The sequence below is a fragment of the Lampetra planeri genome, unplaced genomic scaffold (assembly GCF_965212315.1).
Source record: "Lampetra planeri unplaced genomic scaffold, kcLamPlan1.2.h2 scaffold_260, whole genome shotgun sequence".
Classification (NCBI taxonomy): Eukaryota; Metazoa; Chordata; class Hyperoartia; order Petromyzontiformes; family Petromyzontidae; genus Lampetra; species Lampetra planeri.
The window spans coordinates 53302-71093 of NW_027615088.1; the positions used below are offsets into that span (position 1 = coordinate 53302).

The window sequence follows — 17792 nt, forward strand, 5'->3', positions numbered from 1 at the left end:
GGCCTTGGTGCTTGCTAACAGCACTTGCCCCAAGTCTGCTAAGGCTATACGGTCTTCTGTATGTGCAACACACCGGCAGGGTGTGAGTGGTGTCAGTTGTCGCGCCCGGGAGTAAAGCGGTTACCCCACGGTAACCTGATTTGCGGGGTCGCCAGGGCCCCCCTCGCAAGCGCAGGGCAGCGGACGTCACCCCCATTACCACATTTACGGCTCTCAGGGTGGTAACGGGAGACGCGTCTTGGAGCAGCGCCGCTGTGGTGCAGTCAGGGAAGTGATGGGTGTGAGTGGTGGTGCAGTTGAGGGGAGCCATGGATTTGGAGTGATGGGAGTGGTTGGGAAGTGATGTGAGTGGTGCAGTTGGGGGGAGTGATGCCAGTGGTGGTAAAGTTGGGGGGGTGTGGTGGTGGGGTGGGGGAGTGATTTTTGGGATGAAATGTCTCTGAAGGCTAAACCACTCCAACAAAAAAACGCTATAACCACGTATCGATTCCCTTCCCACCCCGGATGACAAGACCCTGGTAATGAGTGACTCTCAGGGTCAAGGAAACCTCTCTCCGTGTCGGTTTAATCACATTCTCGTCTCCGAGTCATCCACCTCCCCGCATAACGACCACGGGTAAAACACCCTTCAAATAACACCCATAACGGCCAAGGTACAGCTGCGAAACCCAGACCACCAACACCACCAAAAGTCCGCACCTTCACCACCCCAAAGGGCTTGCTCTCACCCCCACGTGCGAGCAGTGTTTGTGAGGCGTGGGTCACGCGGCCCTGGTCACCGGGCCCTGCCCCCAAACTCCGTGCCACCCGCTCAGCAGGAGAGCGGAGCTGGTGCCAAAGTCACATTGGAGGACGGGAGGAGCCGCGGTGGCGGCGCCCATGAGTCCCTCTCGTGTGTTTGCGCCACCGGCAAGCGGAGATGGCAACGGGCGCAGGCCAAAACGCGGCCTGGCACTACCGGAGCCTCCGTGGCACCGTCACGGGAGCAGCCTGGGTAGCCGCAGAGACTGGCCCTGCGGGAAGATGCAGACACGGTGGTCACTCATGAGAACGACGACCTCTGTCGACAATTCAGACTGTTGGCAGCAAATGCTGGGCACGCGCACAACGTGGCCTCGCCTGCCGGAGGAGCTCACCCAATGGGACCGTGTCCAGATCTTTCAAAGATCTGCGAGCTCCTCGCACTAATCCAGCCTGGTTAAACTTGACAGGGTTAAACTTGACAGGATCCTCCTGAAGAAGATTCATGAGACTCAGTGGGGCTTCCCGCGTGAACAAGCATCGTAAATAATAAACCCACAACAGCGACTGTTTGTGGAGGTTCTCCCTGCGGAGCGCCTGTGAAGTTAAATGGGCCAGAGGACATCCCTGTCACGCACACCCCCAAGGTGAATAGGAAATGGCTCCGTCTCCCGGCCGCGTGGCTTTTTCCCAGGCCTGCCCACCATCATGAAGGTTCTTAATGACTGTGATCAGAGGATCCATCGTGAAGAACAACCCACAGCCGGCACGCAGCACCGCCGCGCGGCTGCTGCATATTGATGCGCGCGATTCTGTGTTCCCGGCGTGAAACTTCACCCGAGACAAACACAACATACCAACATACCAACATACAAACACACAAACACGGCTCCGCCTTTGATGCTCGTCGAGACGACCGTTGCGACGACGGCGGCAGCGGCGGCCGCCGTCGTCACCGCCGCCGCCGCGCTCATTACAATCACAAAGCGGAGGCACGCGGTCGCCTCGGGCTACGAGACGCTAGCGCAGCCGCACGGCCCCGGGGCAGCGGCGGCGGCAGCTGCGGGGTGAGGAGCGGTGAGGAGTGCGGGCGAGTGTGGGGTGAGGAGGCGCGTGGAGAGTGCGTGGCGCGTGAGTTGAAGGGGGTAGATTGCGCGCAGGAAGAGGGCGAGTGGCGAGCGTGCACGTGGCGAGTGTGGTGAGGAGTGTAAAGGGCGAGTGGCGAGTGTTGTATCGGGTGAGTGTGTGGTGAGGAGTGTAAAGGGCGAGTGGTTAGTGGTGTAGGGCGAGTGGTTAGTGGTGTAGGGTGAGTGGTTGGTGAGCGGTGTGGTGTGAATGGTGAGTGTTGAGTGCGGGGCGAAGGGTGCGAGGTGGTGATTGGGAGTGTCGCGCGAGTGGTTGGTGAGTGTGCGGTGACGAGTGTGGTGTGGGTTGAGTGGTGAGTGTGGAGTCGTCCCACTGCACATCGTCCCAGAGGGACGCGTGTGCTGCTCGTTGTGTACGCAGGAAAGTGCCTCGTTATGCTAACGAGCGAGGAGGCATCGTACGCACTCTCATGGTGATGAACGGAAAGTGGAGGACACAGTTTCGTAAAAAAAAACGCAACACCAACACGACAGTGACACTCGTGTGTGTCCTCCGTATCTGAGATGCGATCTCCACGACCGAAGCCACGACCCCCACCACCATTCACATTACAGTAAACTTGTTTGTTGTTGCCGGACCATGTAAGGCCCACTGAGCTATGCAACTCTTTTTCGGAAGCGACCAGGGCCACAAATGATAGCTCAACCAAGTGGATTCTCGCGTGGAAATGTACAGCAGCCAAATACTCGAAATGTGGATGGATAAAACCTGAGGAACCGGAGAAAAATCCACGCGACCACGGGGAGAACACGCAAAGTCCACACAATAGAAGGCGTCAGGGTTGGGATCGAACCCACGAACTTGCTGCATACCGGGCGAGGTCGTCAACATCTCGCCACCGTGGCGCTCCCCCCCCCCCCCCCCGCCCCCCCCCCCATGACCTCACTACCAAACCCAAGACCACCTGACCCACGTCACCATCCCGAGATTTTGCGGAGGCCGCAGCGCGCGCTTTTATCAAAGCCGGCCCCCTCACCCCTGCCCCAAGGTGACCCCCCCCCCCTCTCTTGGATTCGTGATTAGAATTCCCCCGCCGACCCCTTTTCTGCATCTGGGATTCCTTTCCGCGCGGGAAGCGGTAAGGGGGGACCAGACAGGGAGCGCGTGCGCACTCGGTCCGCCTCCTCCTCATCCTCCTCCTCCCTGCTCAGCCGTGGGAATTTGGTGGCGTCCATAAAAGATTCAGGCCTCGCGAGGCATTAGTCGTGAATGGCGAGTGATGAGATGCGACCAGACGCGGAGACCGCGGCCGCGACGCGGAGCAAATGAAAACGTCTGAATTATACATCGCGCTTCTACAAACACAGCCCCGAGTCCCGGCCAAACACGCGGCTCCTTCGCGGCCTGGAGATTTCTGTCGTCTAAAGTGGGTTTCCGGATTTCCCCAAGGGGGGGGGGGGGGGGGGTCTCGCTCCGTCCCACGCACGCTCCCCGGGTCGCGCCCATGGGATGCGCGGAAAGTAAACTTTCTTCTGTCCGGCGGCGCGCGTGCGATAAAGAGAGGGGTGGGGGGGGGGGACGCGCACACACGCACATCAACCACACGCTCGCATACACCATGCATACACTCGCATGCACGCATCCACCGCAGCACACACAGAGACACCAAAGGTCACCCGTATAGACTTAACACTGTTAGGGTAAGTGCCGTTAGCGAGCGCCTATGAAGGCCGGCACGGCACACGAGGGGGTGGGTGGCAAGCACCACGCCTGGCTGCCTTTGTCTCCCCAATGGCGATGTTTACACATCGTACTAGTTTCTCATTTGAGCCTGATGCAACTTAGGGGTGGCCTTTGACTGGTCAGATATTCGTCAGGTTTATGGGGTAGTGCACTAATATCTACACTACCGCTCCCCACGCACACACACAATCGTGCGTGTACGCATATGCAGTAGCGTGTGCGCATTCACAGCTATTGCACAAGCTATCGTGCGCGTATGTGTGAACTTCTTTTGCGCCGTACACACAGCTATCGCCAATGTCGGTCACACTTTGCCGATATTTTTGGTATCTCAAGTGACGGCTTGTTCCCGTTTCCGATTTCGATTTGCTTCGCCGCTGTCAAATGTAATTATTTGTTTTGCTTTCACTCTGTGACAACAGGTCGCTCTCGCAAGTGACACTCGCGGTCTCTCTCGCGAGTCCCCACCTGGTCTCACGGAACCGACCTGAACCCCTCGAAAAGCTGGCGACAGCGCAACCGGCCCCGGCGCGCCGACGAGCGCAGGGAGCCCAAACCCGCGACGGGTTTCCAACGTAAACGACGGCCGACGAATTCCGTCGGCCGACGAGCCGTAAAGCAACCCCCACTGCAGAGAGCGGGACGTGCGATCGCCACGTCGGCGTTCCCGCGTCTGTCCGCGGCGGAGCCGGTGGCCGCCCCGAGCGAGTCGAAGGAAGAGGGGCAGGAGGGGCAGCTACCCCTAGGCGGGAGGGAGAGAGGGCAGCCTGCCCCCTACAGGGGAGGCGCGGGTGCCGCCGTGCCCCCGCTTCCCTCGTTTAACACCGGTCAGCGCGTGTGCTCGCGCGCCGACGCAGGGCACTCCAAACGGAATGTCAAATTAGCCGAGACGCCGTTAATATATTTGCCGGCGTCATCATTAATGCATGGGGGGGGGGCTGGAGCGCGGCCAAAGGCGGTGGGGGGGGGGGGGCCCCGTGCGTTAGTGCTCGTGACCCTCCCACGCCCACCTACCCCCACCCCCCGCCCCCCGCCCGGCGCTCGCAAGAGAGTGAGTGAGAGAGTGAGAGTGAGTGCGGGGAAACTTGATTTGTATCGGGCGCCGGGGGGCAACGCCGCCCGCGCTCACCGGCGAGGGACGAGGCTCCGCGCGGGAGACGCTCTCACGCTGCCACCCCGTCTGGAGGGCCATTCCGTTTCCTCCGCCGTGGGCGAGCGGAGCGAGTGTGAGGGTCCGTGTGTGTGTGAGCGAGTGTGAGTGTCTGTGTGGGTGTGAGCGAGTGTCTGTGTGTGTGAGAGTGTGAGGGTCCGTGTGTGTGTGTGAGCGAGTGTGAGGGTCTGTATGTGTGTATGTGTGCGAGTGTGAGAGTGTCTGTGTGAGCGAGTGTGAGAGTCTGTGTGTGTGTAAGCGAGTGTGGGAGTCTGTGTGTGTGTGAGCGAGTGTGTGAGTGTCTGTGTGTGTGTGAGCGAGTGTGAGTGTCTGTGTGGGTGTGAGCGAGTGTGAGTGTCTGTGTGTGTGTGAGTGAGTGTATGTGTGGGTGTGAGCGAGTGTGTGTGTGTGAGCGAGTGTGAGTTTCTGTGTGTGTGTGAGCGAGTGTGAGTGTCTGTGTGTGTGTGTGAGCGAGTGTGAGTGTCTGTATGTGTGTGAGCGAGTGTGGGAGTCTATGTGTGTGTGAGCGAGTGTGAGAGTCTGTGTGTGTGTGAGCGAGTGTGAGAGTCTGTGTGTGTGCGAGCGAGTGTGAGAGTCTGTGTGTGTGTGAGCGAGTGTGCGTGTCCGTGTGTGTGTGAGCGAGTGTGCGTGTCCGTGTGTGTGTAAGCGAGTGTGGGAGTCTGTGTGTGTGTGAGCGAGTGTGTGAGTGTCTGTGTGTGTGAGCGAGTGTGTGAGTGTCTGTGTGTGTGTGAGCGAGTGTGAGTGTCTGTGTGTGTGTGAGTGAGTGTGCGTTTCTGTGTGTGTGTGAGCGAGTGTGAGAGTCTGTGTGTGTGTGAGCGAGCGTGAGAGTCTGTGTGTGTGTGAGCGAGTGTGGGAGTCTGTGTGTGTGAGTGAGTGAGTGTGACAGCCTGACCACTGTTCAGGCAAGTGCTGTTAGCGAGCACCTATGAAGTTCGGGACGGCACACGAGGAGGGGATGGGTGGCCAGCATCACCCCGGTGGCGATGTTTACACACCGCACCAGGTACTAATCTGAGGCTGAGTGGACCTAGGGGAGACCCAGGACCAGTTCAGATAATCGTCACTGGTGTTGGCCGTGCTACGCTACCGCTCCCCAGCCTCATCCGCCCCCACACCCTACCACCCTGGGGGTCAACAAGCCGAGTCATCCTCTGCTGAACCCCACACGGCCCCCCAGTACCGACCCCCGACCCCACGTACCCGCTGCCGTGACAGCATCCAGGGGCGCAGGGTGCCAACGAGCAGGCCGCCCAGCAGGATCTGCGTCGGGTGGTAGACGAGCAGCGGCACGGTGAGCAGCGAAAGCTGCGGCATCCCCGCAAACACGATCTTCAGCATGGGCACACCTGGGGGCAACGCACGGGGGCACGCGCACGCTCGGTCACGCTCGCGCGGGGTCACGCTCGCGCGGGGTCACGCTCGCGCGGGGTCACGCTCGCGCGGGGTCACGCTCGCTCGGGGTCACGCTCGCTCGGGGTCACGCTCGCGCGGGGTCACGCTCGCGCGGGGTCACGCTCGCGCGGGGTCACGCTCGCGCGGGGTCACGCTCGCGCGGGGTCACGCTCGCGCGGGGTCACGCTCCCGGGGTCACGCTTCCGGGGTCACGCTCACGTGGGGTCACGCTCGCGGGGTCACGCCGGTGGATTAAACACGGCGCGTTGGTATTGCGGGGCAGTGCCGGTTGAGGCTAGTGCGGGGCCTGTAGCAAATGTTATAAAGGGGCCCTAAATAAATAAATAACAAATTAATATTAAACACACTTTTCAACTTGCACAGTAAAGTCATTGTTTTTCAATCGCTATACAGCCAGATAATACGACAAATCCAGTCGTTCATAAAAGGCAGTATAGTACTATAGTAATAGAGCAAGTGCAGAATCACCGAATCGGAATTTATAGCTTGAAAGCATTTAGAGCGGGGCCCTTGAAGTGCGGGGCCCGTAGCTACATGTGTGGCTACTGGGATAATCCGGCACATTTGGTGCATCTGCCAGTCATTTCAGTCGGTCAACCCGCGGCACCTGGGTCTGTTCCGTGACCTCCTTGCCAGCGAGCCTTCCACAATTCAAGTGGCCTCAAGGTGCACGCAGCCTGGCACAAGCGCCGTGGTGACGTCACCACCACCTAGTGGGGAACGGCGACTGTCTGCGTGTGTCTGGGTGTGTCTGCGTGTGTCTGGGTGTGTCTGCGTGTGTCTGCGTGTGTCTGCGTGTGTCTGGGCGTGTCTGCGCGTGCCTGCGCGTGTCTGCGTGTGTCTGCGTGTGCCTGGGCGTGCCTGCGCGTGCCTGCGCGTGCCTGCGCGTGCCTGCGCGTGCCTGCGCGTGTCTGCGCGTGTCTGGGTGTGTCTGCGTGTGTCTGGGTGTGTCTGGGTGTGTCTGCATGTGTCTGTGTGTGTCTGGGTGTGTCTGCGTGTGTCTGCGTGTGTCTGGGTGTGTCTGCGTGTGTCTGGGTGTGTCTGGGTGTGTCTGCGTGTGTCTGCGTGTGTCTGGGTGTGTCTGCGTGTGTCTGGGTGTGTCTGCGTGTGTCTGCGTGTGTCTGTGTGTGTGTCTGCGTGTGTCTGCGTGTGTCTGCGTGTGTCTGCGTGTGTCTGCGTGTGTCTGGGTGTGTCTGCGTGTGTCTGGGTGTGTCTGGGTGTGTCTGCGTGTGTCTGGGTGTGTCTGGGTGTGTCTGCGTGTGTCTGGGTGTGTCTGCGTGTGTCGGGGTGTGTCTGCGTGTGTCTGCGTGTGTCTGGGTGTGTCTGGGTGTGTCTGGGTGTGTCTGCGTGTGTCGGGGTGTGTCTGCGTGTGTCTGCGTGTGTCTGGGTGTGTCTGGGTGTGTCTGCGTGTGTCTGCGTGTGTCTGCGTGTGTCTGGGTGTGTCTGCGTGTGTCTGCGTGTGTCTGGGTGTGTCTGCGTGTGTCTGGGTGTGTCTGGGTGTGTCTGCGTGTGTCTGGGTGTGTCTGCGTGTGTCTGGGTGTGTCTGCGTGTGTCTGCGTGTGTCTGCGTGTGTCTGCGTGTGTCTGCGTGTGTCTGGGTGTGTCTGCGTGTGTCTGGGTGTGTCTGCGTGTGTCTGCGTGTGTCTGCGTGTGTCTGGGTGTGTCTGCGTGTGTCTGGGTGTGTCTGCGTGTGTCTGGGTGTGTCTGGGTGTGTCTGCGTGTGTCGGGGTGTGTCTGCGTGTGTCTGGGTGTGTCTGGGTGTGTCTGGGTGTGTCTGCGTGTGTCTGGGTGTGTCTGCGTGTGTCGGGGTGTGTCTGCGTGTGTCGGGGTGTGTCTGCGTGTGTCTGCGTGTGTCTGCGTGTGTCTGCGTGTGTCTGGGTGTGTCTGCGTGTGTCTGCGTGTGTCTGCGTGTGTCTGCGTGTGTCTGGGTGTGTCTGGGTGTGTCTGCGTGTGTCTGCGTGTGTCTGCGTGTGTCTGGGTGTGTCTGCGTGTGTCTGGGTGTGTCTGCGTGTGTCTGGGTGTGTCTGCGTGTGTCTGCGTGTGTCTGCGTGTGTCTGGGTGTGTCTGCGTGTGTCTGGGTGTGTCTGGGTGTGTCTGCGTGTGTCTGGGTGTGTCTGGGTGTGTCTGCGTGTGTCTGCGTGTGTCTGGGTGTGTCTGCGTGTGTCTGGGTGTGTCTGGGTGTGTCTGGGTGTGTCTGCGTGTGTCTGGGTGTGTCTGCGTGTGTCTGGGTGTGTCTGCGTGTGTCTGCGTGTGTCTGGGTGTGTCTGGGTGTGTCTGCGTGTGTCTGGGTGTGTCTGCGTGTGTCTGGGTGTGTCTGCGTGTGTCTGCGTGTGTCTGCGTGTGTCTGCGTGTGTCTGGGTGTGTCTGGGTGTGTCTGCGTGTGTCGGGGTGTGTCTGCGTGTGTCTGCGTGTGTCTGGGTGTATCTGGGTGTGTCTGCGTGTGTCTGGGTGTGTCTGCGTGTGTCGGGGTGTGTCTGCGTGTGTCGGGGTGTGTCTGCGTGTGTCTGGGTGTGTCTGCGTGTGTCTGCGTGTGTCTGGGTGTGTCTGCGTGTGTCTGCGTGTGTCTGCGTGTGTCTGGGTGTGCCTGCGTGTGTCTGGGTGTGTCTGCGTGTGTCTGGGTGTGTCTGCGTGTGTCTGGGTGTGTCTGTGTGTGTCTGGGTGTGTCTGGGTGTGTCTGGGTGTGTCTGCGTGTGTCTGCGTGTGTCTGGGTGTGTCTGGGTGTGTCTGGGTGTGTCTGCGTGTGTCTGCGTGTGTCTGCGTGTGTCTGGGTGTGTCTGGGTGTGTCTGCGTGTGTCTGCGTGTGTCTGGGTGTGTCTGCGTGTGTCTGGGTGTGTCTGCGTGTGTCTGGGTGTGTCTGCGTGTGTCTGGGTGTGTCTGGGTGTGTCTGCGTGTGTCTGGGTGTGTCTGGGTGTGTCTGCGTGTGTCTGGGTGTGTCTGGGTGTGTCTGCGTGTGTCTGGGTGTGTCTGCGTGTGTCTGGGTGTGTCTGCGTGTGTCTGCGTGTGTCTGCGTGTGTGTGTCTGCGTGTGTCTGCGTGTGTCTGGGTGTGTCTGGGTGTGTCTGGGTGTGTCTGCGTGTGTCTGGCTGTGTCTGCGTGTGTCTGCGTGTGTCTGCGTGTGTCTGCGTGTGTCTGGGTGTGTCTGCGTGTGTCTGGGTGTGTCTGCGTGTGTCTGGGTGTGTCTGCGTGTGTCTGGGTGTGTCTGCGTGTGTCGGGGTGTGTCTGCGTGTGTCGGGGTGTGTCTGCGTGTGTCTGCGTGTGTCTGGGTGTGTCTGCGTGTGTCTGGGTGTGTCTGGGTGTGTCTGCGTGTGTCTGCGTGTGTCTGCGTGTGTCTGGGTGTGTCTGCGTGTGTCTGCGTGTGTCTGGGTGTGTCTGCGTGTGTCTGGGTGTGTCTGCGTGTGTCTGGGTGTGTCTGGGTGTGTCTGCGTGTGTCTGGGTGTGTCTGGGTGTGTCTGGGTGTGTCTGCGTGTGTCTGCGTGTGTCTGCGTGTGTCTGCGTGTGTCTGGGTGTGTCTGGGTGTGTCTGCGTGTGTCTGGGTGTGTCTGCGTGTGTCTGCGTGTGTCTGCGTGTGTCTGTGTGTGTCTGGGTGTGTCTGCGTGTGTCTGGGTGTGTCTGCGTGTGTCTGGGTGTGTCTGCGTGTGTCGGGGTGTGTCTGCGTGTGTCTGCGTGTGTCTGGGTGTGTCTGGGTGTGTCTGCGTGTGTCGGGGTGTGTCTGCGTGTGTCGGGGTGTGTCTGCGTGTGTCTGCGTGTGTCTGGGTGTGTCTGCGTGTGTCTGCGTGTGTCTGGGTGTGTCTGGGTGTGTCTGCGTGTGTCTGCGTGTGTCTGCGTGTGTCTGGGTGTGTCTGGGTGTGTCTGCGTGTGTCTGCGTGTGTCTGGGTGTGTCTGGGTGTGTCTGCGTGTGTCTGCGTGTGTCTGCGTGTCTGGGTGTGTCTGGGTGTGTCTGGGTGTGTCTGGGTGTGCCCCGGGCCCCAGCATCTCCCCCCCCCACCCCTAGGTACCGAGCGTCAGCGACTTGTGGGTCGAGCAGAAGACGATGGCGACCGTGTCGGCCGGAGTGAAGCTCGAACCGTCCCTGTGGGGGGGGGGGGGGCGAGGGTTAGAGGTGGGGGGGAGGAGTGTAGTCGGGAGGGGGGGGGTAGTGGAGGGGAAGGGGCGGAGTCAACGTGGCCCCGCCCATCACGGTCTCCGTGGGGGTCACGGTCCGCGGTTGGGTAGCCGCGCACCAGGGTGCACCACCCCACTCCATGCCACCCGCCTCCACATTGTCCAGCATGCCACACCACACCGCATCGCACCAAGCTGACTTGCATCAAGCCAAGCCATGCATTGCTAGGCCAAGACACAGCACTCCCGTGTCCTGCCACACCGCGCGTCACGTCACATCACGTCACGCAGACCACGACACCGTGCCTCACCATACCGCGCCAAGTCGTACCACACCGAACCACGCCACACCTGGGCCACACCGCGCCCTAGCCCCGGGGTCTGGGAGATGGGGAAACACAAATCATGGGAAGTGGGTTGACGTGGTTCGTTCACAAGTCGCGTGTGACGGCACACGCTGTGGCGTGGTGTGATGCGTGTGCGGCGCGTGTGGTGTGCGTGTGTGTGTGCGGTGCGTGTGGCGTGCGTGTGAGTGACACGTGGCGTGCGGTGTGGTCCATGTACTTATGTGACACGTGGCGCGTGTGGTGTGGCGTGTCTGGTACGTGGTGGTGGCACGACTTCAGAGGTGCTCGCTAACAGCGCTTGCCCTCAGTCTTTCGAAGGCTACACGTGAGATCTGTGTGTGTGTGTGTGTGACGGGAAGGGGTGGACACACCTGGTGGAGATCATGAAGGTGAGCAACATGAAGCTGAGCTGGATGAGGAGGACTGCAGGAGAGACGGGACGAGGGTCACAAAAGCGCAACAGCGACGCTCGCACACAAAGACAAAGACACCCCATACAGCCATAGCAAACTTTTGGGGCAAGTGCTGTTCACGGGCAACTTTGAAGGCAGGAACGGCACACGAGGGAGGGGGTGGGTGCCCAGCACCATGCCCCGCCGCCTTTGTCTCCCCATGTTGACGCATCGTGCCTAGGGGAGGCCCAGGACCGGTTCAGATAATTGTTACTGGTGTTGGCCGTGAGCGGGAATCGAACTCGGCTCGCCATGTTCATAGCGCAGCGCGCTAACCGCACTATGGCTAAACCACACACACGCACGCGCACGCGCACACACGCATACACACACACGCGCGCACACACTGTCACTCACACCATGGTGAGCTCCCACTGAGCGAGTGGGTAATGAGTGAGCAGTATGAGGGCAAGTGCAGTGAGTGTGTGAGTAGGTAGTGAGTGTGTGGGCGAGTGTGTAGTGAATGAGCGGGTAAGTGGGTGAGCGGGTAAGTGGGTGAGCGGGCGAGTGGGTGAGCGGGCGAGTGGGCGAGTGGCCGAGTGGGCGAGGGGTAAGTGGGTGAGTTGGCGAGTGGGCGACTGGGCGAGTGGCTGAGTGGGCGAGTGGCCGAGTGGGCGAGTGGCCAAGGGGCGAGTGGGCGAGTGGGCGAGTGGCCGAGTGGGTGAGTAGGTGAGTGGACGAGTGGGCGAGTGGGCGAGTGGTCGAGTGGATGTACAGGGTAGCAGGCAGCTAGTGAGTGGGTGGGCGGCGAGTCTCGCGGACTGACCCAGCGTGACGACGGCGAGCAGGCTGGCGGGCTCGAGCGCCGTGTCTGGCCGGGCGAACGTGTCGCAGAACGTGCTGTAGATGATCGCCAGCAGCACCACGCTGCTCACGGCGCCAAACGGAGGCTGCCGCCGCTCCATCCACTCACGCACGCGGCTACGCACCACCTGGGGGGGGGGAGCGAGGTACACGGCAGGGGAGCGAGTGAGAAGGAGTTGTCGTTGTTGACGATGGAACCGCCCCCCCCCCCCGCCTCACAGAACGCGTCGCGAGAGAGAGCCGCCGCATGACGCGTCTCGTTCCAACACACTCAAAAGGGCACCCCCCCCCCCCCCCAGCTGCAGCTGTCCCTGTGCGGCGCAATGCGAGAGGGAGATGGGCGAGTGATTGGTCAGGGGACAGAGTAATGGGTGAGTAAGTGGTGAGGTTAGGGTGAGCGAGCGGTGAGCAGGGGGTGGGGGATTGCGCGGGTACGGCATGCAGAAGTACAAACTGAATTCTCACGGCTGAACTTTTCCGACAACAGTTTTTCCCGTCTGTGGGATGAAGTTTTGTGAGCGAGTGGAGCGTGGGAGCCAGCGCCTGGCGAGCGTCGGCGCGGTGTTTGTGGCGCGGCGCGACCAGCCCGGGTTCATCGGACGATTCCCCAAAATTGTCCGTGACAGCCGTGGGCGGCCCCGGCAAGATCACCGAGAAGACCGCGCCAAATTCTCTTTTATTAGCGGGTTCATCCTCGCGCACTTCAAACGCGCTCTACCCGGCGCCCAAAAAAATATTCCACGGAATCAATTAAACACGCTGCAATATCCTGACGGCGGCTTGAAACGCACAACTTCTCTGCCAGACATCAATATTTTATCCAAATGTGCTTTCATTAGAATATACTCCACTGGCTGCGCTTTTTGAACCGGGCAGAGCAGGCTTTACTGACAATAATCATGAAATGTTAAAGTCTTATTTGAGAGCCGGCTCCTTGCCTCGGACATTAAATATTCAGGGCAACCATCAGCGTTGCAGTGGGAAAATGAATAATCACACGATAACCGGCCGTGCAGAAACTAACAGCGCCGCCGCGCTGATAAAATATTAATCGGGTTCGAAGGTGCTTATTATTATGTATGAATATGCGGCCCTGATAAGGAGACAACAAGGCCCCTTTCTCTCTCCGCAGCCTCGGCGGCACGGCCCGCGCGTAACGAGAGCGCCCGCGCCCGCCACTTTAAAGAGACGGAACAGTTGCGCAGCTCCTCGGTGAGCGCACGCGCGTCATGGATACACGCCCGGCTCGCCGAGTCCGCGCTGAAAAATTCATCAGGCTTTGGGCACCGCGGCCCTTTGAACGTCTCGCTGTTTTTGACAATACGGCGGCGCAGAGGAGGAGGAATACCACAGGGTATTAAACGCCCCGCGCTATGGATTATTCCGCATGCATTATGCTAGTTGGTCAGGTTACGACGGGTGCACAAGTGCCTTCCCACCTCCGCGCTGGCGTGTTTGTGCGTGCGTCTGTGCGCGTGCGTGCGTGCGTGCGAGCGAGCGAGAACGAGGGAGAGCAAACGAGCGCTCGCACACGAGCGGGCGGGAGCGAGCGAGCGCGCTCTAACGTGCGGGCGGGCGAGATGAAGACACAAACGCACGCACGGACACACGGACGTAAACACGCGCGCAAACATGAAGATAACGAGATGAAGACGCAAGCTCACACACACACACACACGCACGCAAACATACCGTATACACGCCGCGACACACGAGCGATCGCGCGTCCACAAACATGCCGTCACAAAGATGAAAACCACAAACCCCTGGACACGCACACATACACGCCTACACACAGGCAAACAAATACACAGACACAAGCATAAAGACATCAATACACACCACAACACACAAACACAAACGTGCAGAAACCAACATGAAGATGCACAGCAGCAGAACTCGCTTACACGAAGATGCACCCCCACATACAGACACGTACAGAAAAATGCCCCTCATAGATCCAAACACAAGCGTGAACACACCAAGATGAGCCTCTATGCACGAACTCAAAGACACAATCATCGCACACACAGATTCATACAAACAACAAAGATCCCCCGTGTAGCCTTAACAGACTGTTGGGGAAAGTGCTGTTAGCGAGCACCTATTAAGGTCAGAACGGCACACGAGGTATGTGGCCAGCACCACGTCTGGCCGCCTTTGTCTCCCCAGTAGCGATGTTTACACACCGCACCGGGTACTCATTTGAGGCTGAGTCGACTTAGGGGAGGCCCAGGACCGGTTCAGATATTCGTCACCGGTGTTGGCCCTGAGCGGGAATCGAACTCGGGTCGCCGGGTTGGAAGCGCAGTGTGCTAACCACTACTCCACCGCTCCCCACAATCAGAACGCACACACTCACACACCATCATGCACGCACGCACACAAACTCAACCATCGGGGTGACCGCATCAGTTGCCCACGCCGTGGCCTGCGTGACACTGGGGAGAGTGGCAGCTGCCCATGAAGAGGAATTGCTGAACACCTCCAGCAGAACACGCAGGCTAGACAGCGACCGTCACGATTCGTGAGTCACCTTTGGGCCAGGTCACGTATTGATCTGACCAGGTCAGAATCTGACTTCCTGGATTGACCAAAATTATAGCGCAAGTATAAACGTGTCGGAACCCTCCACCACCCGACACGGCCAATCAGTAAGGGATTTGTCACGTAAACACATCGACAAATAGTGACTTCTTCAGCCCAACGGTGTGTTTGAAGAGTGAATCCACAACATCTACAATCTGAGTACGACGTTACGCCGGTAATCACATCCAGCATCATCGGGCGATTTGCGAGAATAGTGAAGCCTGCTTCCGGTCTTAAACAGTGCAGGATGACGTCACCGTTGATCCTCTCGATCTTGTCCTGGTGACGCTTGGCATGGCTGCAAGACGACCGTCGCGTACCTCATTGAGCTCAACGTCGTCGTGAGAATAGCCCTTCGGCTTCCCCACGGTGAGCTCATACAACGATAATCATGATTGGCCGTTAACGCTTCGACTCGTCGTAATTGAATTAGTTGAGCCGTGTCGGGTGGTGGAGGGTTCCTGATGATGCAGATTTAGCCAGATAATGACTCCGTGGATAAACCCAAACATCAATTATAAATCATCCGCAGCGGGTACGTCCTGGGGAACTGTCCGATTCACTGGGCTTGTCACTTCACTGGCGGCGGCGGCCGCGATCCCAACGACGCGAGTCGACGCGGCGCCCCCCCCCCCACGACCCCCCGGCCCCCGGGAGGAAGCAGTCGAGCTACATCCTCATCGAGCGACCACCAGCGCCACCCAACCACTCGTCACTCAAGAGCCACGCCGGTGTGCGAGGAGGTCTAAGGGGGGGGGGGCCTGGGGAGCCAAGGGCTGTGTGGCGGGGAGTGAGACTGCGTGGAGGCGGGCGCAGAGGGTCGCCAGCTGTGAGGCACAACAACGGCGCGACATCGCAGGGCAAGCGGAGGCAGAGAAGCTCTCCGCACACTGGGGCGGAAGAGGGCAGAGCTTCGTGGACGTGCGTTGTCTTGGGTGGAGCATCACCGACATTATCATCACCATCATTATTATTATAATACAACGGACAAAACCGGGAAGAAGTACAGCTTGTCCAGGCACCGGACGTGCCGAGACGGCGCATTGGAGGCGACGAGGGAGCGTGGATCCTCACCGTCCCTCACCGTCAAGGCGGAGATGATGCCAGAGGGGAGGAGAGAGCAGGGGAGCGGAAGGAAGCAGGCGAGGTGGTGAGGAGGAGGAGGAGGAGGAGGGACCCACCTGGCCGATGACGAGTGGCACCACGACGGTCATGAAGAGCTGGAAGAAGATGGAGGTGAACGGAACGGCGGACGATGAGCCCAGCTGCACCACACACAGGGGCAGCGTGGGAACGACACACGTCACAACCACACGCGTGTTACGTGACACACACACGCACGTGCGTTACGCGCGCACACACACCTCATATACACACACACACTTACATACACATGCCACCTACAGACATCATAAACACAAAGATTCCCCCTTAACAGACTATAGGGGCAAGTGCTGTTAGCGAGCAACGATGAAAGCCGGCACGGCACACGACGGGGTGGGTGGCCAAAACCACGCCCGGCCGCCTTTGTCTCCCCAATGTTCATGTTTACACACATGTTTAGATAATCGGGATCGTACCACAGTGCGCTAACCGCTACTCCGCTTCCCACTTATAACAACAACAACCGCCATTCGCCACTAAGTGGCGGTGACGTCACCACGACGCTTGTGCCAGGCTACGTGCACGTTAAAGCCAAGTGAGGTGTCGAATGCCCGCTGGCAGGAGGTCTCGGGACAGACCCAGGTGCCATGGGTTGACTGACTGAGATGACTGGCCGATACACCACCTGTGCGCCCTACTGTGCCGACCGTACTTGCTGTGTTTTTCCCACTTACACACACACATGTACACACATCACATACACACAACATGGGAACACTACATATACATACGTATATATATCACATACACACACACCTCACGCACAACAACATGGGAATGCCACACACACACACATCACATACACAAAACACGCGAATGATGCACACACACACGTGACCACACATCACATATGTTGTAGACATCGCACATAAAATACACACAGAGAATATAAACAACCAAACACACACACACGACTCACACAAACAAGCAAACAACGCTCGCACACACCACAAAAGCACAAGACACACCGCGCACCATCAATGCACACGGTGGGGTCGCGCTGCGGGCTACTGCTGATAGCGCTGTGTTGGCTGTGCTCACAGCGGTGGCGTTACTGATGGCGGTGGTGGCGTTAGTCGGCCCGTGGCCCCGTTGCTGCCATTGCCAGTGGAGCTGGTTCTGGCGATGCTGGCGATTAGGGTGGTTACGCTGGTGGTGCAGGTGGTGATTAGGGTGGTTACGCTGGTGGTGCAGGTGGTGATTAGGGTGGTTACGCTGGTGGTGCAGGTGGTGATTAGGGTGGTTACACTGGTGGGGCAGGTGGTGATTATGGTGGTAACATTGGTGGTGCAGGTGGTGATTAGGGTGGTTACACTGGTGGGGCAGGTGGTGATTAGGGTGGTTACACTGGTGGTGCAGGTGGTGATTAGGGTGGTTACACTGGTGGGGCAGGTGGGGGTTACGCTGGTGGGGCAGGTGGTGCAGGTGGTGATTAGGGTGGTTACACTGGTGGTGCAGGTGGTGATTAGGGTGGTTACACTGGTGGGGCAGGTGGGGGTTACGCTGGTGGGGCAGGTGGTGATTATGGTGGTAACATTGGTGGTGCAGGTGGTGATTAGGGTGGTTACACTGGTGGTGCAGGTGGTGATTATGGTGGTTACACTGGTGGTGCAGGTGGTGATTAGGGTGGTTACACTGGTGGGGCAGGTGGGGGTTACGCTGGTGGGGCAGGTGGTGCAGGTGGTGATTAGGGTGGTTACACTGGTGGGGCAGGTGGTGATTAGGGTGGTTACACTGGTGGTGCAGGTGGGGGTTACGCTGGTGGGGCAGGTGGTGATTAGGGTGGTTACACTGGTGGTGCAGGTGGTGATTAGGGTGGTTACATTGGTGGTGCAGGTGGGGGTTACGCTGGTGGGGCAGGTGGTGATTAGGGTGGTTACGCTGGTGGGGCAGGTGGTGATTAGGGTGGTTACATTGGTGGTGCAGGTGGGGGTTACGCTGGTGGTGCAGGTGGTGATTAGGGTGGTTACACTGGTGGGGCAGGTGGTGATTAGGTTGGTTACGCTGGTGGGGCAGGTGGTGATTAGGGTGGTTACGCTGGTGGGGCAGGTGGTGATTAGGGTGGTTACACTGGTGGTGCAGGTGGGGGTTACGCTGGTGGGGCAGGTGGTGATTAGGGTGGTTACACTGGTGGGGCAGGTGGTGATTAGGGTGGTTACATTGGTGGTGCAGGTGGGGGTTAC

General features: G+C 59.2%; 1 protein-coding gene across 1 annotated transcript in view; it reads right to left on the minus strand.

Annotated features, from left to right (window-relative positions):
• Positions 1-545: 545 nt before the first annotated feature.
• SLC10A7 (solute carrier family 10 member 7) overlaps positions 546-17792 on the minus strand; it is a 37986-nt gene continuing 20739 nt past the window's right edge. Inside the window, exons 7-12 of the mRNA XM_078623459.1 lie at positions 15627-15710; positions 11819-11984; positions 10972-11023; positions 10148-10221; positions 5942-6087; positions 546-1013 (exon numbers count right to left, since the gene is read on the minus strand). Coding sequence (XP_078479585.1) covers positions 978-1013; positions 5942-6087; positions 10148-10221; positions 10972-11023; positions 11819-11984; positions 15627-15710 — 558 coding nt within the window. The 3' untranslated portion in view covers positions 546-977. The remainder of the gene's footprint in view (positions 1014-5941; positions 6088-10147; positions 10222-10971; positions 11024-11818; positions 11985-15626; positions 15711-17792) is intronic.